The sequence below is a fragment of the Didymella exigua genome (genome assembly GCF_010094145.1).
Source record: "Didymella exigua CBS 183.55 unplaced genomic scaffold M421scaffold_52, whole genome shotgun sequence".
NCBI classification, from domain to species: Eukaryota; Fungi; Ascomycota; class Dothideomycetes; order Pleosporales; family Didymellaceae; genus Didymella; species Didymella exigua.
The window spans coordinates 1-26,923 of NW_022984826.1; the positions used below are offsets into that span (position 1 = coordinate 1).

At 51.6% G+C, this 26,923-nt stretch overlaps 10 protein-coding genes across 10 annotated transcripts; 6 read left to right on the top strand and 4 right to left on the bottom strand.

Moving 5' to 3' along the window:
- Positions 1 to 6,377: 6,377 nt before the first annotated feature.
- On the top strand, positions 6,378 to 6,542 carry M421DRAFT_75717 (uncharacterized protein; the record flags this gene model as incomplete). The annotated part of the gene is made up of 1 exon (XM_033597161.1): positions 6,378 to 6,542. A coding segment is annotated over one exon (165 nt), but the record flags the coding sequence as incomplete, so codon positions are not given.
- On the bottom strand, positions 6,400 to 8,399 carry M421DRAFT_327242 (FAD/NAD(P)-binding domain-containing protein). The gene is made up of 3 exons (XM_033589345.1): positions 8,121 to 8,399; positions 7,150 to 8,067; positions 6,400 to 7,099 (listed from the first exon to the last, which is right to left on the bottom strand). Exons 1-3 carry the CDS (start codon positions 8,164 to 8,166, stop codon positions 6,837 to 6,839), a joined length of 1,227 nt encoding a protein of 408 aa, XP_033443509.1. The 5' UTR covers positions 8,167 to 8,399; the 3' UTR covers positions 6,400 to 6,836.
- Positions 8,400 to 9,586, bottom strand: M421DRAFT_327241 (uncharacterized protein). Its single transcript, XM_033589344.1, has 2 exons — positions 9,301 to 9,586; positions 8,400 to 9,249 (listed from the first exon to the last, which is right to left on the bottom strand). The coding sequence occupies exons 1-2, from the start codon at positions 9,389 to 9,391 to the stop codon at positions 8,633 to 8,635; spliced, it is 708 nt and encodes a 235-aa protein (XP_033443510.1). The 5' UTR covers positions 9,392 to 9,586; the 3' UTR covers positions 8,400 to 8,632.
- Positions 9,587 to 9,702: 116 nt separating this feature from the next.
- Positions 9,703 to 11,248, top strand: M421DRAFT_425930 (arad-like aldolase/epimerase). The gene has a single exon (XM_033594240.1). It carries the CDS (start codon positions 9,955 to 9,957, stop codon positions 11,125 to 11,127), a length of 1,173 nt encoding a protein of 390 aa, XP_033443511.1. The 5' UTR covers positions 9,703 to 9,954; the 3' UTR covers positions 11,128 to 11,248.
- Positions 11,249 to 11,499: 251 nt separating this feature from the next.
- Positions 11,500 to 15,572, top strand: M421DRAFT_425931 (uncharacterized protein). The gene is made up of 5 exons (XM_033594241.1): positions 11,500 to 11,755; positions 11,870 to 11,896; positions 11,947 to 12,087; positions 12,152 to 15,100; positions 15,151 to 15,572. Exons 1-5 carry the CDS (start codon positions 11,642 to 11,644, stop codon positions 15,262 to 15,264), a joined length of 3,345 nt encoding a protein of 1,114 aa, XP_033443512.1. The 5' UTR covers positions 11,500 to 11,641; the 3' UTR covers positions 15,265 to 15,572.
- On the top strand, positions 15,506 to 17,362 carry M421DRAFT_327278 (ATPase get3). Its single transcript, XM_033589347.1, has 4 exons — positions 15,506 to 15,661; positions 15,801 to 16,265; positions 16,320 to 16,909; positions 16,958 to 17,362. The coding sequence occupies exons 2-4, from the start codon at positions 15,861 to 15,863 to the stop codon at positions 16,998 to 17,000; spliced, it is 1,038 nt and encodes a 345-aa protein (XP_033443513.1). The 5' UTR covers positions 15,506 to 15,661; positions 15,801 to 15,860; the 3' UTR covers positions 17,001 to 17,362.
- Positions 17,363 to 18,356: 994 nt separating this feature from the next.
- M421DRAFT_327575 (uncharacterized protein) lies at positions 18,357 to 18,787 on the top strand. The gene is made up of 2 exons (XM_033589348.1): positions 18,357 to 18,368; positions 18,417 to 18,787. The coding sequence occupies exon 2, from the start codon at positions 18,498 to 18,500 to the stop codon at positions 18,705 to 18,707; it is 210 nt and encodes a 69-aa protein (XP_033443514.1). The 5' UTR covers positions 18,357 to 18,368; positions 18,417 to 18,497; the 3' UTR covers positions 18,708 to 18,787.
- A 1,039-nt stretch (positions 18,788 to 19,826) lies between these two features.
- On the bottom strand, positions 19,827 to 21,082 carry M421DRAFT_327260 (uncharacterized protein). Its single transcript, XM_033589346.1, has one exon. The coding sequence runs from the start codon at positions 20,958 to 20,960 to the stop codon at positions 20,301 to 20,303; it is 660 nt and encodes a 219-aa protein (XP_033443515.1). The 5' UTR covers positions 20,961 to 21,082; the 3' UTR covers positions 19,827 to 20,300.
- A 1,026-nt stretch (positions 21,083 to 22,108) lies between these two features.
- On the bottom strand, positions 22,109 to 24,637 carry M421DRAFT_9781 (high affinity sulfate transporter 1; the record flags this gene model as incomplete). The annotated part of the gene is made up of 2 exons (XM_033598549.1): positions 22,109 to 23,384; positions 23,433 to 24,637. 2 exons carry the CDS (start codon positions 24,635 to 24,637, stop codon positions 22,109 to 22,111), a joined length of 2,481 nt encoding a protein of 826 aa, XP_033443516.1.
- A 703-nt stretch (positions 24,638 to 25,340) lies between these two features.
- On the top strand, positions 25,341 to 26,554 carry M421DRAFT_75686 (saccharopine dehydrogenase; the record flags this gene model as incomplete). The annotated part of the gene is made up of 2 exons (XM_033597157.1): positions 25,341 to 25,796; positions 25,850 to 26,554. 2 exons carry the CDS (start codon positions 25,341 to 25,343, stop codon positions 26,552 to 26,554), a joined length of 1,161 nt encoding a protein of 386 aa, XP_033443517.1.
- Between the last annotated feature and the right edge of the window lie 369 nt (positions 26,555 to 26,923).

The window sequence follows — 26,923 nt, forward strand, 5'->3', positions numbered from 1 at the left end:
AGCCCTAGATCACCTTAGGATCCTCGCAGAGGGCTCTCTTGTAGTCGTACTTTCGATTGAACTTGACTGTAAGCTCTAGGCGACGCTTAACAAAGTTGGCAGCCCAGTTCTTGCCAACAGGAGGCTGGTGGCGCTCAGTGAGTAGAGAGTTGGCCATATCCTCCACATCAGTGAGCCGGGGTGGATATCCTCGTTCATCCAGCTTCAATATATGCTGAACAATCACATCCTCCTCAGTGCTTGTGAGCTTCATTGAATTGACCTTGCAGTCGCGTTGTGGAGAGGCTCCAGCTAGTCAGTCACTAAGAGTCCTTTGAGGCACTCTGTAGATCTTTGCAGCGCGTCACTAGGAGAGTGTCGCGTCGCGTTTGATAGCCTCAATAGCAAGCTAAATATCTGCTTCATTTGAGGGCTTTTTCGCGTTCTTGTGTTGAACCATTACAAGTTGTGTGAAGTTGGGTGTGGTCTTGGGAAAAGTGAGCGGCTCGCTTGGGTGAGCGGCTCGCTTGTGGAGTACGTTAACTGTTGCAGCCAAAATAGAGGCAAAATGTACATACATTTGCACCCCTGAATTGGCTGGTAAATAGGCATGATATCTGCTGCGACAGGGGCTTTATAATATAATTAGTGGCTTAGCTATGCAAGAGAAATTAGGTACAAATTATTAATAGAAACCTGTAAATCCTAGAAATAATTTTACACTAGTAATAGTTGTAGGTTGCTCCTAGTTTTATAAGGCTTCTACTTTGTTAGAGTTAACCTTAATTCCTTAGTTAGTAAGGATATAACCTAGATACTTTGTCCTTATAATATAGAACTTGCTTTTCTTAATATTAGCCTAGAGTCCTGCAATTTGCAACCTCTCTAGAACTTTTTTAATATATAACTAGTAAGTCCTAGGGTTGTTAGAGTAGATAAGGATATTGTTAAGGTAGGTAATATAAAAATTATTAAGATAGCTAATTAAAATATTATTTATATACTGTTAATAGGTTACAGGGCTGTTAGTTAATCTAAATAGTAGTACCTTATATTTATAGGTTCTATAACAAGTCTAAAAGGTTATGTACTCTAAGGCAGGATCTATCTATATTCTATTAAAGGCTGTGTAGATATCTAACTTAGAGAAGATCTTTACTTTAGATAGTTGCGTAAGCAGTTTGTCTATACGTAGTATTAGATATACATCTTTCTAAGTTAGTTAGTTAAGCTTCTAATAGTCTACACAGATGCGCAGATTGCTATTTAACTTGTAAACACACAGGATAGGAGAGGCAAATAGGCTGCTACTGCTTTTAATCTAGCCTTGCTTAAGGTAGTCCTGCACATATTGCTTAGTTAGTTCCAGTTCCTCTAGGTTTTACTTATATAGAGGACTGAAGTTGTTTAGAAGGGGTTTAGTTAATATAATCTTGTAGTTATAGGGTTAGTGCTTAGGGAGTTCCTTAGCAGCTGTTTTACTAAACACATCCTAATACAGGTTATAACAAGCTAGAAGTTGTGCGTTAACAAGCACAGCATTCTTAGGGTTGTCCTCTAGTTTCTTATCTATAATTAGTTAGTTTATCTTATACAAACTAGTTATAAAGAATTTATTTTCTTTTCTTTTTATATTAAAATAGAACGCATTTATAGAAATAAGAGTAATAGAAGGCAAAGGGGAAGGATTTAGTAGGGTTTTAAGAGTTAGTTACTATATATCTAGAGGTAAACTTAGAATTGCAGGAGGTGTAAACTTCCTACTTTTTAGTGCATAGAGTAATCCTCTAATTTAATAGATAACTAGTGTGCTGTAGCTTCTCTAATACTTATCCTGTTCCTATAAGTTATTATATTATTAAATATTAAGAGCAACATGTTGTAATACAACGTTTTAATAGAGGGATATAAGTATTAGCAGAGCAGGGTTGTAAACAGCTAGGTACTAGTTAGGCTAAATAAGTTAAGAACGCTCTAAATCTAGCTAGAGCTTAAATCTTCTTAGCTACTAGATTCTAATAATGCAGTCTTGTGAACCTAAGTCTATAATTATAAAGGGACAGTTGTGTATCTTTCTACTATCTATAATTATGTAGAGTTAGATGTACTGCGTAACTAGGGTTAAAATCTAGTCCTTAAAACCTTTTACTAAAATCTTAAAGGGTAGCTTTTAGATAGGAATCTAAAGAGCTAAAGAAATTAAAGAAGTAATTTTAGAGTTAAGAAAAAGGTGTCCTTAAGCTCTAGTGTTAATTAATAAGTTAATATAGATACTAAGGCCTTTTAAGCATAAAATAGACTTAATTAGGAAATGTAAACTGCTAAATAAATAAGATAAATTAAGATTAGATAAGTTATAATAGTTTAGGCCTAGGAAGGGAACTCCTCCTACTAGTAGGCTTCTTTGTTTCCTATCTAATTATAGTTGTTAGTGTTGTAGTTATGTGTTTTAGAGGCGTCCACAAGGTCCTTATCACTAGCTAACTTAATCTTGCGTACGCGTGGGACTAGGCAGTCATTGGCGTAGTGTCCTGGCTTACCGCAGTTATAGCAGTTACTAGGTGTTAGTGTTGGTGTGGATTCCTTGACAGGTCTAGGGGTCTTGGAGAAGGCCCTTAGAGCAGGTACGGATGGTGCTCTGCTTGGCTGACGTTGATACAATAACAAAGCATTGTAATCTCTAGAAGGTGTGACCTTTTTAGCAGTGTCTGAAGCAAAACAATTTCAGATCTGCGTTAGAGGGGCACTAGACTGTCTAAATATTCCTGTAGGGTCAGGTTAGTTACTCTGCTCTATATTAAAAGCAGTTAAGTGCTCTACTATAAGTTTAAACAAATTGTTCTACTGCCTCTTAAAACCTAGGTTAGGCACACAAAGTCCTAAGGTAACCTTAGCCTATAGGTAGTGGAACCACTCTGTTCTAGGTACTTGTCCACGTATAGCTGTACTAAGAAAACAAGCTTTGAACGCAGGGAATGATTTGTTCTTGTCTATAGTAAGCTAGTTAAATATAGCTCTACTCTTAGCCTTCTTATTTCCTGTGATGAAATAGGACTTAAGAAGGGTAATTATCTCTTTAGCGTCCTAAAATAACTCTAAAGGAGTGTTGGCCAGATACTAAGGCTCTAGATATTCTTTGGCTAGGCCTGTTGTGTGTCCCTATACTAAGGCTATTCAAGCGCGCTTGCTCTAATAGTAATCTGCGTTAATTTCTAATTAGTCTTGTATAGAGGCCTACTATTATTTAAAGGTTAGACTAGTTCTATTATTAAGATTATTAATCTTTAGGGTATATTTAGAAAGCTTCTACCTAATATTGTAGTCTAGGGGTGTCTTAGACTAGAACTATAATAGCTGTTAAGACATAGTTAGGATTAATTTAGTAGTTAGTAGCAGGTTATCTAATAGTTGTTAGGAAGCTCTTAGTTAGGAGATTTTAGTATAAAGTCTTATAACTTCTTTTACTAGGTCTATCTTATCTAAGTCTAAATCTACTTCTTAATTACTTTTAGCCACATTCTTTGCTACTAAGGTTTAATTAGGGGGTAGTTTAGAGGCCTTATTTACTGCGCTCTAAACTTAGGCTAATCTTCTTATAGGTTCCTTAGAACTAGGGGTGTTGCTACCTAACATTAGTATTATCTCTAATTTAGGTAGGTTATTAGTAGTCTCCTAGTCTCTACCTTGGCGCTGTCTAACGCGTCTTTTCTAAAGTAATCTAGACGTGATTGTCTTAGAAGTTCTAAACCTAAGGCTTTAGTTGTTAGGAGATCTCTAGTATCCTAACTGTAGCTAAATGCTAGATGTAATAGTGTGTAGTAAATTAACTCTAATTCTACTAGGTTCTTAGGCGTAATCTAAAACAAACAAGTTGCGATATTATTTAGAGGCCGTCACTAGCTAGGACGAGTTTTTCTGTATAATGTAACAACGCAGGCAAGAAGAGAGATATCTAGAATAGGTGTGAATCCGCTATAAGGCATATAGGAGTGCTAGGATGATAAGAACACTAGGATATATTCTCTACACCTATAGGTCTTGTACAAAAGGATACAGAAAAACTACTCTATAATGCTACAGTTCCTTGCTCCTTATATATAAGGGTTTAGTGGCAGTTTAGTGTGAGCTCATGCTATGCAACAAGGGCCATGGTCATGAGTTGCTAGAACCGAATCCTAGTGGTATCGGGTCACTGTTCGTAGAGCGTTGTTACATCACCGAACCGCCACCCCTTACCAACTTTTTTAGAGTCACTAACTATTACACAACTATTACGCTTAACCACAACACTACACTAATACTTACAATTGCTACAATTACTCTTTAGAAGCAGCGCTATTATCTACATCTAATATTTCTGCAGTGCAGGTGCGCAAATTGTGGCTAGTCTTGCCACAACGTCTGCAGTGCCTCTCTTTGCGCACCTTCTTCCTAGACTGTTCAGATGCCTTACTACTACCACTGTCCTTCTTAGCTATTATATCCTGTACCTTACTAACTGTGAGAGCCTCCTCTGTCTAGATATACTTTCTTTTGCAACTATACTGCGCTGTTAGAGCCTTAATAGCCTTCTTTATACTATCTATTTCCCTTCTCTACAACATGTTAGCATAGTCTATCTACGCAACCCCTCTAGCAAGCAAGTTAAGTAATTTTATAATAGGAGACAGGGGCAAATCTCTGTGCAATTGTATGCACTTATAGATATATAATATTTATAACTTAACCTCCTTTACGCTAGTTAGTGTTTTAGATTCCTATAGGGTAGTCTCTAGTAGTGGTGGTGTTAGCGTGCAAAGGACCACATTAAGCTTTAATAGCACTTGCTCTAGGTTAAAAGGAACTAGTCCTACGCCTCTAAAGCCTCTGTAGATATTGTCTTTTGTAATAGCCTTATAATAGGCTGTCTAGAAGCTAGTAAGGAAGAACTCTTTCTTAATTTATGTCTTTAAGTATTATAACTAGGTATTAACCTTAATTAAGTACGCCCTCTTTAAGGGGCTAAAATAGGCTATATTAAGTAGCTGCAACAGGTGTGACAAGTGTAGGGGTATACATAAGGTAATAATCTTGTGTTCTGCGTAGTATTCCTTAAACTCTATAGAGTTATAGCTCTTATAGCTATTAATAATAAGCAGATAGGAGGCACTAATAGTACACTCTTTTATAGACATATTAAAGTGCTTTAACTACTCTAGACTGAGCTTGTTTATTATCTAGCTATTCTTACTAGTTATAATTACCTAATTGCAAGGTAGATTAGGGTACTAGGTTGTAATTAGGACCTTGCCTTAGAAGATAATAAAGGGTAGGATAGCCTAGTAGCTAGCAGCGCAGACACTAATAATAATTGTAACCTACTCCTAATTACTAGGCTAGATATTCTTAGGGTTAGATTGCTTCTCTAAGCCTGTAAACACTATCTTAGACCTAATTATGCCTATTATAAACCTAGTCTTATTAAAGTTGTAGGTATCTCTATCTAGGATTCTGTACTTCTCCTTTGTATTCCTAACTAGCTTAAACTAGGGCGTTATAATGCGTGTATCTTTATTTAGGGCTTGTTAACAATTATATAGTTAGCTATATTAAAGCTTAATTTATTAGGTATATGTGTTAAACCTGTTTACCTAGAGCTTGCTAACAGGTCCTTCACCACGTGCAGTAAGCAGATTATTAGCTATATCTTGCACTATAGTCTTTGTTGCGCCTATTCCTTGCCTGTCTAGCTTAAGTATACAGTTAACTATTGCCTCCTCTTCTACCTTTATTAGCTTCTTTAAATTAGCCTTATAATTGCGTTGTGTAAGCCCTCCTACACGTTAGTCTCTTAATATTAATTAGGGAATACTAAAGGCCTTAGACGCGTGATTTATACTATTAGGTATAGTAGCTTTTGTAGCTTAGATAGCAAGGTATAGTGTACCTTTGTTATAGGGTGATTGCGTGTTGCGTTGTGATGGCATTGTAATAATTATTGTAACAGTCGCAAAATTGGCAAGGGGTGGCGGTTCGGTGATACCTGGCGGCTCGGTGATAAACCACGTTAATAGATTATAATAGCCCTTAACGTAAAGCTGCGCACTCTATTACTATAACTACCTATTAACAACAAACCCTAGCAGTTGCAAACCCTAAGCAATACCCTTAAATTTAGGTTATAATCTACTCTAATTTAAGACAAGTTTAAGAAATACTAGGGTAGCTTACTAAATTCTACAATAAGCGCGCTTAATTATTACATAAAGGGCGCAGCAATAGTCACGCACAAGCTTGTGCTTGCAGAGATACAGATTGCTGAATTTGAAGCAGCTAACAAGGCCACTACACACTAGAAATCACACAAGAGAAAGCAAGTCTAGGCAGAAGGGACCCTAATAATTAAGGAAGACTAGTGATTAACTACTCTAAAGGAGTTTAGGGAGCGTAGTAATAGGAAGAAGGCAAAGAAGCAGGTGCGCGCTGATAGGGCTAAGCTAACTAAAAGGCGCTGTAAACAGTTTAACAAGACTAGACATAACGCGCAAACATGCAAGGATAGAGTAGAAGAGGTCTCTAAGTAATATTAAAGGTTGCTTTGCCCTGTGCAGGGCCAACGTAGGTTGTTTTGGGCCAAAGTAGGGTTGATTTTGGTGGGGGCTTAGCAAAGGTGTTCCACTCGCTCGGTATTCCACTCGCCCGTGAGGTACGTTATAATAGTAAGTAGTCTAACTATGAGGACAAGGTTAAGGCCAACCTGCGCAACAAGTACATGGCATGATAATGACGACATGGAACTTGAGGTTTTTACATAGCATGCATACCATCGATTCACGGCTGATACGATGCACTTGCTTTTAATGAATACTTTCATATACCTACTGGTATCCTTCGCTCTTTGCTGCGTGACTCGGTTTTGTTCCCAGTGTTATGACAGGGCTGTTGATGAAGTTGGGCCAGTCGTGGGTGTAGAAGCTTTGCGACTTGGATATCTGGACTTCACTTGCGCCGCGCTTCAGTATACTCTCGTCATAGGTGGTTATCGCGTCTTTCAGAGTAGATATACCGTCGTGGACGGATCTGAGGGCTTCGACCAGGCTGTGTGCGGAGAAGAAGGCATTGTTTGCTCCTTGACCTCGGTCTGGGTCTCTCGTTAGTGCCACTTGAATAGTGAACAGAGATCAAACCTACGAAACGTCATCGCATGCGCCGCATCGCCACACAATGTCACTCGTCCGTCTTGATTGTTCCACGGTTCTGTCTTCCAGATGTTGAGCCGATCCTTCAGCACAGGGGTTTCTTCGGGTATCCACTCAATCGCACTCTTGTACGGCTCTGCCCACCCATCTCGCTCAACGTGCGCTTTCAACCTCTTCAGCCGATCTGTATCGTTATCGTAGTCCTCCACATTCTTCAGTGGCCAAGTCGACAGGATCTGAAAGGTCCATGTGGTTGGGTCCTCGACATCCGGCATGTCGAGCACATTGGCTCGGATGTAATGGCCTGCTGGGTGTATCGCAATGTCGACCAGCGGATGTAGACGCTCCTTTATAAAAAGAGCTTGTTCCTTTGTGTATGATGCGTTGAAATTCATCAGTGCGAAGGGGAGCGTCTCCTGAGTGGCTCCGCGGTCGATCAGACACTGCCGCACTGCGGAACCTGCGCCGTCAATGCCAATGACAACGTCGCCTTGTTCACTTGATCCGTCTTCGAAGAATACCTTGACTCCGTTATTCAATGGTAACTCGTAATGACTGAACTTCTTCCCGTATTTCACATCGAGGCTCTCCGCGAGGAGGATGCGCAGTTTTCGGATATTCATCTCTTTCGCCTTGGGGATTGGAAATGCGAAAGCTTCTTCGCGAGTCTTTCCGTTATAGAGCACGATCCTATCCTCGCCAATCGCTGCGCAATCAATGCTTGCATCGACGGCACAAGTGTCTAGCAGCGCGCCGATCTCATCGGGAAGCAGACCCAGGAGATATGGTCGTGCCCAACCCAGGGTGAACGCCCAGTGACGATGTCGATATACATCCTCGCCTTTATCGAAGATGCGGTAAGAGATATCAGCTTTCTTGAGTCCATGTGCTAATGCACATCCAGCGGGGCCTATAGAGTCGATCGATAAGTGGCCCTTGCTGTGGTGGTCATGGGGTACTCACCTGCTCCGATAATGAGAACCTTCATGGTCGTGCCGATACTACCCATCGAGAGTAAGAGATCGAAGGTGATATCGGGGTATCTAATGTGATCTATGTGAGCTCGAGTGTTGTGACTAGCTTAGATGCAGTGCAGTCTACTGTCTAATAGTCAACCTCAGGTGGAGCTGAGCTAGCGGGTAGCTCCAGTGATCTGCACCTGACCGGATCTCCGCCCTGAGGTGTTGTCTCAATATTCTTAGTGTTGTTCCGATTGGCTGTTACTAAACATGCGATGACGCAAGATTTAATGTAAACTGCAGTTTTTGAGGCTGTGGCATCCGAAATACGAAGAGTACTACGGACATATTTTTCAGTCCGATGAAGCCCTCCAGTCCTGCTCAAGGCTCGATTATGTCATCGTCTTTTGAGTAGAACACTTCGAACATGCCATCTTTTGAGCACAATTTGGAAAGTGCACGGTCTTATATTGACAAAAGTGACATATGTGTGCTTCATGGCCGTACTCAGGCCTTTCAAGAGACCTCCCTACCAATTGCATAACTGATCGCAGCCCTGACAATGTCTTTTACGACTTCGAGCTCCTTCTCATCTCTTGGTGCATACAGCATGATCCAGCTCGGGGGTGCCAACCAAGTCACTGGGAAACGCTGACCCCAGCCCTTGCTCACCACGGTCTTCGCGTCTTTGGGACTGACGTAGACATGCAGTGAATTCTCCTTCGGATGCACATGTGCGATTTCATAGAAGATTTTATGTGCAACGGGGTTGATGGTGTTCACATCCGGCTTGACGTAGATTGCAGGTCCAGTCCCGCCTTCTGTCTCGCTCGGCCTAGTCTCGATATACTCAGAAAAGGGCGAAGTGCTGGCGAAAGTCTGCATGAGATCGCTTAGTTCTGTCAACGCGACCTTTGTAATAGGCTGGGGAAGTTGTCGCTGCGGAAGGGTCCAGCGAACGATGTCTGGTGGCGAGCCTGGCCGTTCTGGCACCTTATCGGGCTTGATGTATGCTACGCCTGTGTCTGGGATTGGTGATGGATCGAGCAGATTTTGCCGCTTGTACAGCAGATACAGGCCCCATCTTCGAATCTTCAGGTAGCCTTGAAGTGTTGGTGGTGTGCCACCGGTTCCTGCTGTGCATCAGCGTTGTCACAAAATGCTGCTTCAGCCTCGTCACATACCATAACTCTGCCAGCTCTTGAAGTCGTAGAAGAGGGCAAGCACTGCAGCAGTGGAGACTGTAATGAACAAATTTAACCAACTTGAGACCATAGCGACGGTAAGATCAAGTGGAACTGTTGTCGCTTGTCTCTAGATCGAAGATCGAGGTGCAAACTATGTACCGCAATGCTCGCTCAGGCGCGTGTGCAGGCAGGAACAAAGAACGTCACAAATATCAACGACAAGTAATCAGCCACACTCTCTACTCTCGTGATAAAAGCGTACGTGACAGCAGGCACATGGCAGCTTTTGCGCAGTCTTGCCGTGAGCTTGACCCGACGTCCGGACGGAGCTAACGGTCGCGGGTCCCCTCACGTCATTCCGCTGCGATCCCTGCAGTCTGTGCACCCATACCAGACAGCATTGGGGGCAGCCTTGCCATTATAGTGACAGGTCAAAGCCATCGATCTTTATGATGTTCCGACTTGCCTTCAAAATGGCGGGTGTCATGTTCCAAGCTCTGTGAGGCGCTCATCAAATTTAGCCGTCACGAAACGACTCAAGACGGCGATTGTCACACTACGAAGAACTAGGGACAACAAGCAACTACCATAAAGATCACCCCACTGACCAAAAACAATGAGCTGGACTTTTGATGGGACCTGTATATTCTCATGACCCATACATCTATCCTGGACGCTCTCGACGATCGCGTAGGCATACGCGACAAGAATTTCACGACTTACGGACTTCTTAACGCTCCCCTGGTACATCGCACTCTCAATCCTGTCCTCCATACCGATATTGACGACAACTCTGAACCAACAACGCCGGTCTACATACCAACCAACCCGTCCATACGTCCAACCAAAAGAGACATAATCACGACGCAGCGCCGCCCTACCCTCTCGACCACCCCAACATCGATGCCCCAAATCTCGACTCCTACAACCCAACATAGGTCCATTGCTCCCTCTATCATCACACGACCGTCCACAATGCGAACCATGACTGATCTTCCTGCGCCGCTACTCCAAGCGCTACGCCTTATCATCCGCGCAAACCACATCCTCCACCGGCACGGCCTCGTCGACGCGTTCGGCCACATCTCTCTCCGGCACCCTCTAGCACCGGACCAATACCTGATCGCAGCCTATGATCCTGGTGCGCCTGCCCTTGTGAAGTCGCAAGAAGACTTCGTCTCATACAGAGTTTGTGATAGTTCGCCGGTGGACCCGAATGCGCCGCAAGGCTACTCAGAACGCTTCATCCATGGCGAAACCCTGCGACGTTTCCCAGATATCAACTGCGTGGTGCACTCACACAGCGAGACAGTGATCCCATTCACACTCGCCAGTATTCCCGTACGACCGGTCTTTCACATGGCAGGCTTCCTCGGCAGCCCATCAAACGGTGTCCCTGTGTTCGATGCACAAGACGCGTACCGCGAACTAGTCGGCAAGGTTGAGATTACGCCGGACATGCTGATCAAGAACCAACTCCTCGGCAAAGCACTAGCAAAGAAACTGCACCCTTCCAGCCCTGTAGTGTTGCAACATAAGCACGGGTTCACCACGATGGGAAAGAGTGTTGAGGAGGCTGTATACCGGGCGCTCTACACTCAGACGAATTGTGAACTACTGTCCAAAGCGCTGGTTTTTGCTGGAGGTGATGTGGAGAAGGTCAGCTATTTGAGCGAAGAAGAGGCGAAGAGCTGTAAGAAAATGAACGAGAAGTGTGTCGATAAGAGTTGGCGGTTGTGGCTACGCGAAGTCCAAACAAGTTCGTTCTATGAGAACGAGGAAGGGGAGCCGGAGGCGCTGGCTATCAATGGGATGAAGGTGTGAAGAAGTAATAGATGATATTTTGAACGGAAAGCAAAGATCCAATCTCGTCCGCGGGTGCGCATGTAGACGATCTTTTGACAAGATGTATGCTACCTCGAATTTGACGTCATGTCTCATGAACGCGTGTGTCGTACGTGTTATATGCTCTTGATGCCAGATGAGTTCTGAGTAGCCACAAAACTCAATTCATTTGACGCGTTGCGAACCAAATGTCCAAATCGTCCGGTGGCGTGGCTCTAAGATCGACCAAACAAGAAGGAGACACGGCCATCATGGAACGGCGTAAGTGGTTCAAGCGTCCGCCGTAACAACGCGCTAGCGTTAACCTTTTGGCCATGCACAGGGCTTCGGAGTGCTCACTTGACTCCACCTCGCGTTTCCGCGACTCGAACGCGCCCACCACACTCATCGCCCGCACGCTTGAAACAATCAAGAAGCTTTTTAGCCGACATCACGCAGTTCATAGGGAGCATTTACACGACCAAGACGCGGCGAATAGCCCATAAGGGCCATCATGGCGCGCAAGAGCAATGGACGCGAGTCTGACCCCTCGACGGCAAATAACTCGGCCCACGAAGACGTCGAAACGCAGGACCAGGACAAAATTGAAGGCTTCAAGAAGTTTGGGGTGAGTGGCATACAAACGCGCAATGCGCCTTTCCACGAGGCGCGACTTGAAGCATGCTCGACTACAGTGGGGGGTTGAACAATGAGATCAAGAAAGCTGACTGTGCGATCGCAGTACAATCTGGACACACCCGACTACACAGTATGTATAACGCGACCAACGCGCCTCCTTCAGTCAACTAATAACCGCAGGACTCGGACACACAACCCAACACCACAGCTAGCAGCGTGACAGGAGATGCGCCAGTCGACGGCCGGAAACGACGCGCCGAGCAGATGAACATGCGTAAGAGCATCTACGGAAAGAAGCACGACCGCCTGGGCGCGTCAAAGGTACGTTGGCAGCGCATGGCGTGCGTCCACAATACACCGCAACTGACTTTACGTACCATTACAGGAAGACGACACAGTTCGACGTTTCCGATACCTGCTCGGCCTGACAGACCTGTTCCGTCACTTCATCGACACGAACCCCAACCCGCACATCAAGGACACTATCGCCAAGATCGACGCACAAGACGTAGAAGAGGCCAAGAAGTCGAAGGCTAGCAAGGTGCGCAAGGGCGGAGCTGCTGCCGAGCGTCGTCGTAAGACCGAACAAGAGGAGGATGATGAGCTTGTGCGTGAGGAGAAGCATGGCGGACACAACGAGACCGTCTTCAGAGAGTCGCCAGGCTACATCCAGGGGGGCACCATGCGTGACTACCAAGTCGCTGGTCTCAACTGGCTGATATCGCTGCACGAAAACGGTATCTCTGGTATTCTGGCCGACGAGATGGGCCTCGGAAAGACTCTTCAAACCATCTCCTTCCTCGGTTATCTGCGCTTCATCGCCGGCATTAATGGACCCCACCTGGTTGCTGTACCGAAGTCGACACTGGACAACTGGAGGCGTGAATTCGCCAAGTGGATTCCCGAGATCAAGGTCCTTGTCTTGCAAGGAAACAAGGAAGAGCGTGCTGTGCTCATCCGTGACGAACTGGTCGATGAGAACTTCGATGTCTGCATCACAAGTTACGAGATGATTTTGCGCGAGAAGGCTGCCCTAAAGAAGTTCGCTTGGGAGTACATCATCATCGACGAAGCGCATCGTATCAAGAACGAGGAGTCTTCCCTCGCTCAGATGGTCCGCATGTTCAACTCTCGCAACCGACTCCTGATCACTGGTACCCCGCTTCAGAATAACCTCCACGAGCTGTGGGCTCTCCTCAACTTCCTAATGCCAGACGTGTTCGGCGACTCTTCCGCATTCGACGAGTGGTTCTCGCAGCAAAATGAGGACTCGGACACCGTCGTGCAACAGCTCCACAAGGTCCTGCGACCTTTCTTGCTTCGACGTGTCAAGGCCGATGTCGAGAAGTCTCTTCTGCCCAAGAAGGAAATGAATCTGTACGTTGGCCTGTCCGATATGCAGGTTCAATGGTACAAGAAGATTCTCGAAAAGGACATCGACGCAGTCAACGGTGGCGCTGGCAATAAAGAGTCCAAGACTCGTCTCCTCAACATCGTCATGCAGCTGCGCAAGTGCTGTAACCACCCTTACCTCTTCGAAGGCGCCGAGCCTGGCCCACCCTACACCACCGATGAGCACCTGGTCAACAACGCTGCCAAGATGGTTATGTTGGACAAGCTTCTCAAACGCATGAAGGCCCAGGGAAGCAGAGTCCTCATCTTTTCCCAGATGAGTCGTGTCTTGGACATCATGGAGGACTACTCGGTCATGCGTGGATATCAGTACTGCCGCATCGACGGTTCGACCGCCCACGAAGACCGCATCGCAGCCATCGACGATTACAACAAGGAAGACTCAGAGAAATTCCTGTTTCTCCTGACAACCCGTGCTGGTGGTCTGGGAATCAACTTGACATCCGCCGACATTGTTGTGCTGTTTGACAGTGACTGGAATCCGCAGGCCGATCTTCAAGCCATGGATCGTGCCCATCGTATTGGTCAGAAGAAACAGGTTCACGTCTTCCGTTTCGTTACAGAGGGTGCCATCGAGGAAAAGGTCTTGGAGCGTGCAGCACAGAAGCTGCGTCTCGATCAACTGGTCATTCAGCAAGGACGTTCGCAACAACCTGCTAAGAACGCCGCCTCGAAGGACGAGCTCCTCACCATGATTCAGCACGGTGCCGAGAAGGTCTTCAACAGCAAGGGTGCTGTTGGCGCAGCTGCTACTGGGGATATGGGCGACGATGACTTCGACGCAGTTATGAAGCGCGGTGAGGAGGCAACTGCGAAGCTGAACCAGAAGTACGAGAAGCTCGGTCTTGATGACCTACAGAAGTTCACTTCTGACTCAACGTACGAGTGGAACGGTGAGACATTCGAGCCTCGCAAGAAGGATATCGGCCTCAACTGGATCAATCCCTCCAAGCGTGAGCGCAAGGAGCAGAACTATGGTATCGACAAGTACTACCGCAATGCGCTGGCGACTGGTGGCCGGACAGAGAGTAAGCAGCCTAGGGTCCCTCGTGCGCCGAAGCAGGTTGTCATTCACGACTACCAGTTCTTTCCGGAGAAGCTTGCAGAACTCCAGGACAAGGAAACTGCCTGGTACCGAAAGGAGAACAGCCTCAAAGCGCCACTTCCTGATGGTCCTGATGAAGATCTTGAGGCCCGTGAGGCTGACCAGGAGCTTGCGCAGAAGGATATCGATAACGCCGAGCCATTGACAGAGGAAGAAAAGGCCGAGAAGGAGCGTTTGATTGAGCAGGGTTTTCCAGAGTGGAACAAGCGAGATCTACAGCAATTCCTGAATGGCTCCGCTAAGTATGGGCGACAAAACTTTGAAGGCATCGCCGACGAAGTTGACGGTAAGGGTTCCGACGAGATCAAGGAATACGCCAAGGTCTTCTGGAAGAAGTACAAGCAGCTTGAGAACTGGCAGAAGTACATCAACGTTGTCGAGGAGGGTGAGCAGCGTGTTCGTGATTCGGAGAACAAGAAGCGCTTGCTCGCCAAGAAGATCGGCATGTACAGGATGCCTCTGCAACAGATGACCATTAAGTACACCGTCTCGACAACAAACAAGAAGGTCTACACTGAAGAGGAAGACCGATTCTTGCTTGTCATGCTTCACAAGCACGGTGTCGAAGGCGAGAACATCTACGACGACATCCGCAACGAGATCCGAGAATCACCTCTGTTCCGTTTTGACTGGTTCTTCCTCAGCCGCACGCCCCAGGAGATTGGTCGGCGTTGCACGACGCTCATCCAGACGGTTGTTCGTGAGCTTGGCTGTGACACTGTCAAGAACGGCAAGGGCAAGCGTGCATTTGAGGAAGAGGAGACCGAAGAGGAAGAGGAGGAGCCTGTCAAGAAGAAGGCCAAGAATGGTGTCAAGGTAAGTCTAGCATTCTCAATATGACAAGAACAATCGCTGACAGTCCACAGAACAAGGCCCTCGACACAGTAAAGGGCAAAGCCTCTCCTGCAACGTCACGCGCGAGCAGTGTTGTCTCCACTGGCTCTGCCGGTAAGGGCAAGGCAAAGGGCAAGAAGAAATAGACTTTCCGGGCCTCTACGATGGCGGGTTGAAACGGTGTTTTGGCGCATAGAAAGATGGACACGGATTCATCAGGTCGATTTGGCTCAAGTTTGGAATGGGCGGGGCTCTTCTGTACAACACTACGACAGTCCTTGTTGAGCGTTCATTTTAACGTCGTAAAGCTTGTAGGTTCATGAGCAAGTTTTGTGGTAGGATGTCATGGATACAGGCAATCAAATCAGAAGCATGCCTCATTCCTTGCTTGAAATGTGGCGTTGTGGCGCAAATGGGAAGACGCCCGCGTTTGAACGGCGCTATGACGCGCCCCGCAATCAATCAACTTTCGAATGCAGATGCCCCAATTCACAACAAATCACGCAACGCTCGCAGAGAAGTTGAGATTTTGAATACCTCCTTGTAAGTGTCGCACATGGTCTCCGCGCATAACTACTCCTGCAATCGACGACCAAATGCACGAATCGCTCCTACGGTGCTTGGAATGTTCGAGAAGCTGCAATATTGAAGCCAGATCGAGCTTGACTGACGGCGCATATAGTCAAGGCAGCCACTTCTATATACATCCCTACACCCAGACGTCTACTTTCTCGAACCAACGATGGCGACTACCGCAGCCCTTCAGAAGCTCCACACCCCTGCCGAGGACATGGAGCCCACCCTCCAGTCCATCCTCGACCAGAAGTCACTACGATGGATCTTCGTAGGTGGCAAAGGTGGTGTAGGAAAGACCACCACTTCTTGCTCCCTCGCCATCCAGCTCGCAAAGCACCGAAAATCCGTCCTCCTCATCTCGACCGACCCCGCCCACAACCTGTCAGATGCCTTCAACCAGAAGTTCGGCAAGGATGCGCGACTAGTCAATGGTTTTGACAACTTGAGCGCTATGGAGATTGATCCTAATGGCAGCATACAGGATCTCCTCGCTGCTGGTGGTGAGGAAGGTCAGGATCCTATGGCTGGACTTGGTGGCATGGGCAACATGATGCAGGATCTAGCATTCAGCGTATGTTCATGGGCACTGACGCGTGTGCAGAACATATACTGACAGCCCTTATAGATTCCCGGTGTTGATGAGGCCATGTCCTTCGCCGAAGTCCTAAAGCAGGTCAAGTCCATGTCCTACGAGACTATCATCTTCGATACCGCACCCACCGGTCACACACTGCGCTTCCTCCAGTTCCCTACTGTCATGGAGAAGGCACTCAGCAAGGTTTCGCAGCTGTCCCGTCAGTTCGGCCCTATGTTGAACGGCTTCCTCGGTGGCGGCGGACGTCTGCCCAATGGTCAGAGCATGGACGAGCTTGTCGAGAAGATGGACGCATTACAAAAGACCATCGCTGAGGTCAACGGTCAGTTCAAGGATGCAGACCTCACCACATTCGTCTGTGTCTGCATTCCTGAGTTCTTGTCGCTCTACGAGACAGAGCGCATGATCCAGGAGCTCAACAGCTATGAGATCGACACACATTCGATTGTTGTCAATCAGCTACTGTTTCCCAAGCAGGACAACCCATGTGAGCAGTGTAATGCGCGCAGAAAGATGCAGAAGAAGTACCTCGACCAGATTGAGGAGCTTTACGACGAGTTCAACGTTATCAAGATGCCACTGCTCGTCGAGGAAGTCCGTGGCAAGGAGAAGTTGGAAAAGTAAGTTCTCCATCCGCTGCATCTGACGCGTACTAACAATGTTTGTAGCTTCTCCAAGATGCTTGTCGAGCCTTTCGTGCCCCCTCAGTAAAATTCCTTGCCCTTGCGCAGAAGAGCAATGGTCACGCGCACAGCTGCACTCGATCTGATGCTCTGCGTGATTCAGTACATATAGCGATACCCGTTAGAGGCAATTTACACCCTTGTAACAATGCATTTCCACAACATTCCACAATCCCAAACAGGTAAGCGGTGTCGGTCTGAGTCTCGCGGCTCGACGTCCAGTTGCGCGATTCAGGACACACGATGATACCCTGGTAGTTACCGGGAGTTCCCAAAAGGATTCATCCTTGACGCTGCACGTGGACCCCACGTAGATGCCGCGCCATTTCATCTCCCACGAATGACAAGCTTCGCGGCACGCAGACTACCGCTCTGGACAGCGAGGAGGCTCAGGTAGCCTCACCGTGTACATCCAAGCGTATGTTAACAGGTCGCCGAAAGTGAGCGAGAAGGCCGCGATCTTTTCCTGTTCCTACCCAACTCCGTGTACAGCTGACTCAAACCACGGCAAAGGGTCGAGCGGTAACCCAGAAGCACCGCGGAGCGACACGGAGCGTTGTCAACAGCTTTCCCACATCGGTTTGCCCTGTCGTTCATTGTGGTTCTCATGCGCCCGTTATCGAGGTGCGCGCTTGGCCAAGAGATGAAGTATTGGAGATCGTCCATCTCCTCAGAAAATACGCCGAGGAACTAACGCGAACAAGTGAGTACACCGAAGAAGTTCCTGCTTCCCCACACATCCACTTTACGCCAGTTGCGCGGTGTGTAATCTTTGGCGTTCTTACACTTCTGCGGCCTTCCTGTCTTGTACCTGCGCCCCGAGGTCAGCTAGGAATGCTTGACGTCACCTCGCTTCCCCGCATTCTGTCGACCAAAGACCAACTCTCAGTTCTAGACTTTACGGCACAAATCCGCCGACGCACAGCATCGCAGAGCACTAAGCATGGGCGTAGAGATGAGCCCTGACGCGTGTGGGAGTGCTGAGTACACTCAGGGCTCCGAGCGAGAGCCAGGAGGTAATCCTCGTACTACTAATGGCAGTTTGCGCGAATGGAGACCCGGTCGGAGTAGCATGTTGGCTGCGGAGGTACGATTACGAGACGGTCGAATGCGAGTCGTAATTAATGGAAGAGAAGAGCGGGCAGGCGGCACGGAACCTTGCTTCCTATGCTTTCGCCCCGTCGAAGGATTCCTCACCCGGCTCGCTGCCATCGTCCTGAACTCGAGGCGCAACTGTAGAGCGCGCACCTCCTCTGCCTACCTCCACGTTACATTACCACGCCGGTCATGACCGATAGGTGCAGTCCCGGCCTCAGAGTCGGGGCACATGATGATGGGCGTTGGATTTGTGTCGCCGATGTGCCACCGCGGGCATGCAAGGTTCAGACGCAGAACCGTACGATGTTCGCGAAGCCCGTTAATTAACGTTTCTGACGCGCCGCAGCGCGTGGCACGGCGCCGGTGGGAGGGTACGCTAGCCGTTCCTCCACCTGATGGGCATTGACAGCACAAGGCATCGAATGGCATGCAGCACCGCGCGTGCAAAGTCGTGCATACACGATCACTGCCCACCACTCAGCACCCTCGCAGCCGTCGATCAGCCCGCTCACACACATCTTTCTGGCAGCGGCGGACGAATCTCGAGAAAAGAGCCCTTCTGGGCGAGTATCGGGCGCCTCAACGGCGCTCAAATTACCTCATTCGGACGCACTCGAGCATCGTACGAGTGACCTAAGCGAAGCGACCGTTTGTGGACACCTGGTCATGTCGTTCCGGTCTGGCCGCGTGGAAATGGTGCGATGCACGACGCCTGCTTTGTGCGTGCTGCTGCGAGCTGGACGCTTGTTCAGGTAATAAATTGACGACGGACTGATCTCGGGCGCGCCGTTTGGGCATGCGAAGGCATGCATCGGGGCGCATCGCTGCGATGGGACTGTGTTGGGCTACAACGGGCATTGCGGGCTGGAGCTCCAGGGCAGGATTACCACACAATGCGATGGCGTTGCATGACTGGATGCGATCTGCATATGCTCCGCGTCAGAGGATGAGAGTCCTCGAGCCAGACGGCCACGCTGGGCTCGCAGACGCCGCTAGAGAAACCGGGGAGAGCTGGAACCAGCATCGATCCGCGGCTCGACGTGGCCAGCTGTCGTTCAAAAGTGCCGGCCGGAGGATTTCACCGCGGTCCACGGCGACGAGGAAGTCTCCGCGGCGACACACACTTCAAGCGTCTGATATGCATCCTCCAAGGGTCCGGCGCTGCAACGGGCATCCCGACCTCCGCAACGAGGCATGTCAAGCGGTTCCTCTAGACACAAACGGTCAATCGACGCACGTCCTTCGCCTGGCAGCGACCAGAAAGGGAAGATCGGCTACGTGAAAACTGCCAAATCCGCCCGAGGGAAGCGAAATCGTGCCAACGGCTATCGCGACGCGTGTGCCATTGGCAGGGCGAAAATTGCGATGTGCGTGGGGATGCTGCGAATTGGACTTGGCGCTGCGACGTCGCTGTTATGGGTGGGTGGGTACGGCGTCGAGAAGGGCAAGATGGGCGATGAAGGCTTGAGGCTGATAGCTGGGCGTTTGAGGAACAGGCGTCGGATGCTGGAGTGGGCTCGCGCCTAGATCGTCAGCTGGCAAGGGAAGAGTGACTAGAAGGAGACGACCAGGGAAAGTATGCACACACTTTAACGAGGTAAAATGGTCTTAGAATGGACCGATCAGGTAGAATATGCACGCACGTCGACGACGTAAGACGTCCTAGAATGGGGACCGACCAGGTAGGATACGCACGCACATCAACAAGGTAAAACGTCCTAGAAGGGACCGACCAGATAACATATGCACGCACGTCAAGGTAAAACGTCCTAGAAGGGACCGACCAGGTCAAATACGCACGCTCATCAACGAGGTGCGGGGGAGTACGTACGGTCCAGGATCACAGCATCCATCCTTCTCGCTCGAAGGAGTCGGCTGCAAGCAAATCGCGCCGACACGGTGAATCAGTGGCTCTCAGCAGCGCCGTGGGTGCGTCTGCGTTTACGTTTGTGAAGACTGGGTTTGAGAAAGACAGAGTTGGATGGATTGATCGGTGTGTTTGTACTAGGTATGGGAGGCGCGTGCACAGATTCGAATGCTGTATGAGTGACGTCTCTACAGGAGACTGGTCAGAATGGACATGCTCCCCGTTCCAAAACAGTGGGATTGTTTCCTTTGTCTTTACTCTTGCTCATCTTTGCTCTAGCATCTCGCATGCGACGAAGCGCTTCGTGTATATTTGCAGCGCTGCCATACGCAGAGACGAAGCGGTGCATCTTTGTGATCGTTTCTACAACACCGCAGCGATCCGTTGTGTAGAGATGACAGTCGCGCTTAGCAGCACTGCACATTGCACGCCGCATCGTGCCCATTGTGGAAACGGCAGGTCCCACGCCGCCACCCAAGCTACCCCAATGCCTCCCTGCGTTCGATGACTTTGGTGTAGCAGTCCGGATAGCAATCGCACGCTGCAGTGACCGCGTAGGAGCTCCTGGTGCGCGAACCGGTTTGCGCTTTCGTTGCGGCGCTTCGTGGTGGAGCGCTGCTGCGGTACGTACGCGTCGTGGTACTTCTGCTTTGCGGCTTTGAACGCGGTGGCCCAGGTGTCTCGTGTGGCTGAGTCGGGTAGTGAGTGTATACTTCTCAGCCGAGTGTGATTTGGGAGGTATGAGGAGAACTGATGCGTACTGGTCAAGGTGTCGTGGTTACCTTGATGGATGGACATACCGTCGTGTGAGAGCACGTGGTCGCTTGCGGAAGAGCTGTTGTTGGACTTGAAAGGGCTGCTGGTGTGTTGCGTAATGCTGGCTTCTCCGCTTCTTTTCAGAGCACCGCCGTCCTTGCCTTCAGGGAAGACATATACTGACATATACTTGTGTCGATCTGCAGGTGTTGCATCGTCAGCCGAGCTCAAAGAGCGTGTCGATCTCCGATTTTCTACTCGTAGCATGTGCTGTGATACACCCTACACCCCAAGCCCAGTCGTGTGCATCTCTCGCACGGGATCGATGCTGAGATGCCGTAGTGGCCTTTGATGAGAGCTTTGTGCGCAACAGAGCTGGCGTTTGTATCTCAGCCAGTCCCTTATAGTCACACGGGCGGCGCTTCTCGGGGTATCGATCTCTAAGTAGTGCGTGCGGCCTGAGCCACGACATTGCAGTCAGTGTTGCCGGCAAGGGCGAATCGGTCATTGATGCGAGATGCGGAGGCGCAGAGTAGTTGCTCTCGAGACGCTTGTGTATCATGGCGCTTTTTTTTCCGGTCCGTTACGAGTGGTGTGTCGTCCTCCTCGACCGTTGGCGTTTGCGGCCACGGCCTTGTGATGATGCTGTCAATCAGCTCGAATGATGGTGCTGCGCGTTTCTTCGGTCCTCGATTCCTCTACTCTTCCGCGTGAAATACGGTACGATGTAAAGAGTACCCCCTGAGCAGCTTTGGCACAAAGTAAACGCCAGCGTCGCAGAGATTCGGCTCCAGCTTCACCTCGCATCTGTCGTACGACTCGAGGTGGAAGTGCAACGAGCGCTCGTTGCGCACGTAGCCAGAACGCGCGAAAGCCGCTTACTCAAGCTCCTGGTCTGGGTCAGTGTGCGTCCGCGCAAGAGCTTCGCAGGCTGGGACTCACCGTCACTATACTTGGCGAAGTGACCAAAAACAACTGCCTCGTTGCGGGGGACGTCGAGGGCATTGTGCTCACCAAGCACTGGAATGGATGGTGTTTGCACAAACAAATAAACAAAGAAGAATATCCAAAACCGCTGCCGCTGGTGCACATTGCTGATTCTCGGATTCTGTATACTGCGAAGCTAGTGTTGCCGCCCATTCTCCAAACGCGCCTGGATATGCTCCAAACGCGCCTGGATGTGCTCCAAACGCGCCTGGATGTGCTCCAAACGCCGTCCTGATATGCAGATGTAGATGTAGGTAGTCGCTCCGAGGCAAGGGTTCATGCACAGCAATCCCATCTACTTGTTCCATGCACTGGTGATGACAAACTTGGCTTGTCAGATTCGCCTGCTCAGTCGCTCGCCTGCTCAGTCGCTCGCCCGCCTGCTCGCTCGCTCGCTCGCCCGCTCGCTCGCCCGCCCGCTCGCCGGCTCATCGCACAACACCCAGGCCGCTCGCCGGGCGACTCCCGCTGGCCTCGCTCCCCATCTCCTCGGTCAGGCGCTCCAAATCGGCCATGCGCAGGGCCTCCTCGACGCTCCCGACAAAGTGGCGCGGGCCGCCGCACATGTCGACGATGCCGCTCTTGTCGAAGAGCTGATAGACAGGGCTGCGGGGGCCGGGCACGCGGCAGAAGAAGACGCGCACGTCTCTCGCGCGGTAGCCCGCGACAATCTCGGAGAGCACCTGGGCGCCCGCGCCGTCGAGCGACGTGACGCCGTGCACGTCAAAGATGACGTTTTTGTTGTGCTCGCGGCGGCGGATGCGCGGGAGCGCGGGGTGCGCGGCGCCCGTGCCGTGGTCCTCGAGCCTGCTGAGGCGCGAGCGCAGATTCCCCGTGTTGGCAAAGGTGAGCGGCTCGGGGATCTTGACGATGAGGCAGCCCTCGACGAACTCGAGGCTGTCGGGGTCGAGCTCCGCGTTGGCGAACTGGTTCGTGGTGCCTGGCACGCGGCCGAGGATCTGGATGCGCGGGCGCACGCTGTGCTTGATCAGGCGGAGGATGGAGAGCCCGATGCCGACGCCGATGCCGCGCTTCAGGTCCCAGATGATGGTGATCCAAAAGATTAGCCCCATGAGGAGCAGCTCCGACCAGCCGCGGATCTTGAGGAAGAAGTTGATATCGTGCGGCGCTTCCTCGACGAGCGAGTAGGCGACGACGCTGACCATGGCGCACAGCACGCCTTTTGGGAGGTAGTAAAAGTACGGCAGCAAGAAGACGGTGCTGAGGATTGTGATCAGGGAGAGGAAGATGTTGGACATGGGCGTCAGGCCGCCGGTGGATGCGTTGACTTTGGAGCGCCCGTAGCCGCCGAATGCCGGGAGGGCCATGAAGAGGCCGCCGGTCATGTTGGCGGTTCCGAGGGCGATGAGCTCGCGGTTTGCAGACAGCGGGAGCTGCACGCCGTCTTTTTGGGAGTCGCCTGCGCCGAGGGATTTTGCAGCCACCGAGGACTCGAAGAAGCCGAGCAGGGCGATGATCAGGCCCGTGTTGACGGCGTCGCCGACGTACTTGAGATGGGACGTGTCGAAGGGGAAGTGCACGGAGAAGAGACTGCCGGACGAGTTGACGTCGCCCAGGACTGCGAGCCCGTGCTGGTCGAGACGGTAGTGCCAGGTCAGGACGGCGGAGAGTACGACAACAACGAAGCGGTCGGGGATGTAGGCCACGCTGGGGTAGCGAGGCTGCAGGCGCTTTTTGAATTCGCTGGACGGATTAGCAGGTAGACAGGTTGCGTCTTGGAACCAGTCTTACCGGAAGAACATGATGATGGCGAATGCGGTAAAGGACATGGCGCAGGTGAGCCTGTGCGCGCGGTGAATGTTCTTGGCGAGGAAGACCAGCTTGTCCAGCGAGCTGCCGTGGGCGACATGCTTGGCTGCCAGGCGCGCCAGACCCATCTCGGGGATCAGCTGGTCGATGAAGATGACAACACCAATGGCGCTGATGAAGCCTCGCAGGAACGGCCGACTGAGCACGTTGTCGAGGAAGCCGAGGCGGAAGAGTCCAGCCATGAAGATGAAGGCTCCAGCCATGCACGTGACGATGCCTGCAATCTCGGCGTTCAGCCTGCCGTCGCCCTCGCCGGACGTGCCCCTCTTGATGTTCTCGCGCACAATCTCGCCGACCAGCAGGGATCCAGGGGCCTCTGGACCAACAATCATCTGCGGGCAGGTGCCGAGGAAGCCGTAGATGAGCGGATTGATCGCGAAGCTGTACAGGCCGTGGACGGGCGGGAGATGGGCCAGGTTCGAGGCGTACGACAGCGCCATGGGGATGTAGAACGAGGCCATGGTGATGGCAGCGACCAGGTCGCCCTTGAGGTACCTCCACTTGTACTGCCGTGTCCAGTTCAGCACGGGAACGTAGTACTGCAGGTACATCAGGCGCTGGCTCTTGATGCCGTGGCGCTCGGCCAGCCAGCGCGTCGTGCTCATCTTCTTCCGGTCCCCGCTGTCGGCGACGCTGTCGGCACCGCTGTCAGCAAAGGCATCGCCCAGCAGCGCGTGCGCCGCATCGGGCGCCTCTCCCTCGCCCGCGGCCGACCGCGACAGGCCAGGGAACGCGCCGCCGAAGCTGTCACTCGAGTGCACGCTGCCCGCGAAGCTGCCGTAGTTGCGGGCCACACCGGGCCGCGCGCTCCATTCGTCGAGCAGTCTCGTCCTCACCGTCGGGTCCAGGTCGACCTCGACAACGCCGTCGTGCGCCGAGGGCGTCTCCGCCTGGGCGTCGATGCTGTAGGGCGCCGTGTTCTCTGCCGTCTGCTGCGGCTCGTGGTCGTAGTACGACTGGCGGCGCGGCCGGTGCATCGTCTCCTCGGGGCTGCTCGAGCGGTCCGAGGGCGCGTGTGCCTGTCGCAGCTGGCTCGGGGTCAGGGGCGCGTGGGCGTGGCGGGCGCTGGCCGTCGACGAGTCGCGCGAATGGCCTCTGGAGGGCGCATCCTCGAGTTTGGGCGGCATGGTCCAGCGACAGCACGGCAGCGAATGCACGAATGCGCCAATGTACGAATGCACAAAGGCACGAATGTACGAATGCACAAAGGCACGAATGCGCGAATGGACGAAGGCACGAAGGCACGAATGCGCAAAAGCACGAATGCACGAATGCAAGGGCTTATTCAACGAGAGGTCGAGTCTGCTCGCTGCCGCACATTGCGCCCTGACGCTGTTCGAGGCGGGCTGCGGCTTTAAACTCGCATTTTCAACATGTGCCGCCGACCGAAGATCAGAGCCTCCCGCTCGACGTTGCGGTCAGTCGCCAATGCACGTGCGCCAATCTAGACCCCGCCAACGGCTGCTGTGTCATAGGGTGCAATCAGACGCGGTCGAGGACTGCCCTGCAGTAGCGGCGTCGAGTCGGCGCCGCGCCGCGCTCGGAGTTGAACTCGTCGGAAAAGTTGTGACTCCGCGTCAACTCCACGTCAACTCCACGGTCCGCTTATAAGGCCAGTTCGACCGCCTCGCGCAATTGGGCACTCTACACCTCCTGCAATTGTCCACTCTGCACCTCCCGCGGTTGTCCACTGTACACCTCCCGCGGTTATCCACTCTACACCTCCCGCGGTTATCCACTCTGCACCTCCCGCAACTGCCCACTCTGCACCTCCCGCAACTGCCCACTCTACCCCTCCCGCAACTGCTCGCTCTGCCCCTCCCGCCCACAATGCCGACCACACTGCACGCCCGCGCCGAGGCCAAGCCCTTCGAGCACCGGTCCTGCCTCACACCGGCCACGACCAAGAAGCTGCTCGCGGCCGGCTACCAGATCAACGTCGAGCGCAGCCCCACCAATCCCGACTATGAGCGCATCTTCAAGGACAGCGAGTTCGGGGAGGCCGGCGCCACGCTGGTGCCCGAGGGCAGCTGGACCAAGGCGCCCCGGGACCACATCATCATCGGCCTCAAGGAGCTGCCCGAGGAGGACTGGCCGCTCGAGCACACCATGGTGCACTTTGCGCACTGCTACAAGCAGCAGGCCGGCTGGGACACCGTCCTGGCGCGCTTCCCCCGCGGCGGCGGCGTGCTGTACGACCTCGAGTTCCTGCAGGACGAGTCGGGCCGCCGCGTCGCCGCGTTTGGCTACCACGCGGGCTTCGCAGGCGCCGCGCTGGCCATCAAGGTGCGTTGAAGCGACGGTGATGCGGTGTTTGTGCTGGCGCTGACACTCTCCAGACCTGGGCCTGGCAGCTCACGCACCCCACCGGCGAGCCCCTCCCCGGCATCGAGACCTTTACCGACGGCCGCGGCTACTACAACACCGAGTCGGACCTGATCGCCCAGCTCAAGGAGGACGTCGCCGCCGGAGAGAAGGTCGCCGGCCGCAAGCCCACAAGCCTGGTCCTGGGCGCCCTGGGCCGCTGCGGCTCCGGCGCCGTCGACCTGCTCGAGAAGGTCGGCTGCCCCGAGATCAAGAAGTGGGACCTCGCCGAGACCAGGGAGCGCGACGGGCCGTACCCGGAGATCCTCGAGTCGGACATCTTTGTCAACTGCATCTACCTGTCCAAGCCCATTCCGCCGTTTGTCGACCGCGCGAGCCTCGAGTCGCCCTCGCGCAAGCTGAGCGTCGTCTGCGACGTCAGCTGCGACACGACGAACCCGCACAACCCCATCCCCATCTACAACATCAACACCACCTTTGACAAGCCGACCGTCAAGGTGGACGTCGAGGGCGACGGGCCAACGCTGTCGGTCATCTCCATTGACCACCTGCCGTCTGCCCTGCCGCGCGAGTCGTCCGAGGCCTTTAGCAACGCCCTGCTGCCGAGCCTGCTGGCGCTCAAGGACCGCGCCAGCACCCCCGTCTGGCAGGGCGCCGAGAAGCTGTTCCAGGAGAAGGTGCAGACGCTGCCCGGCGGCGGCCCCAAGAAGGAGGTGTAGAATTGCAGCAACGGCATCGTTGGAATAGACAAAACGCATAGATTAACGCGCTGGTACGGGACCACGAGCTTTCACACATGACCACCGACGTGCTGCTCTTGTTGTCTTCATCGTGTGCCAACCCCCCGTCCCTGACCACTGCTGAGACCGCCAATGTAGAAACACGTTTTGTAGGCACGAAAAACGAGGTACTGATCAGATGACCCGGCCTACCGGTACACGCAAGAAAGAGGGGCTTGGAATCTCGAGGCGTGCCTGGTCGCTATGCGAGGCACATTCAACAACACATTTGCGAGTGCGTACAGGCTAGACCAAGGCCCAGTCAAAAGCGGTTGTGGCGCTCGCTGTCATCTGCTGACTGCCCAGACG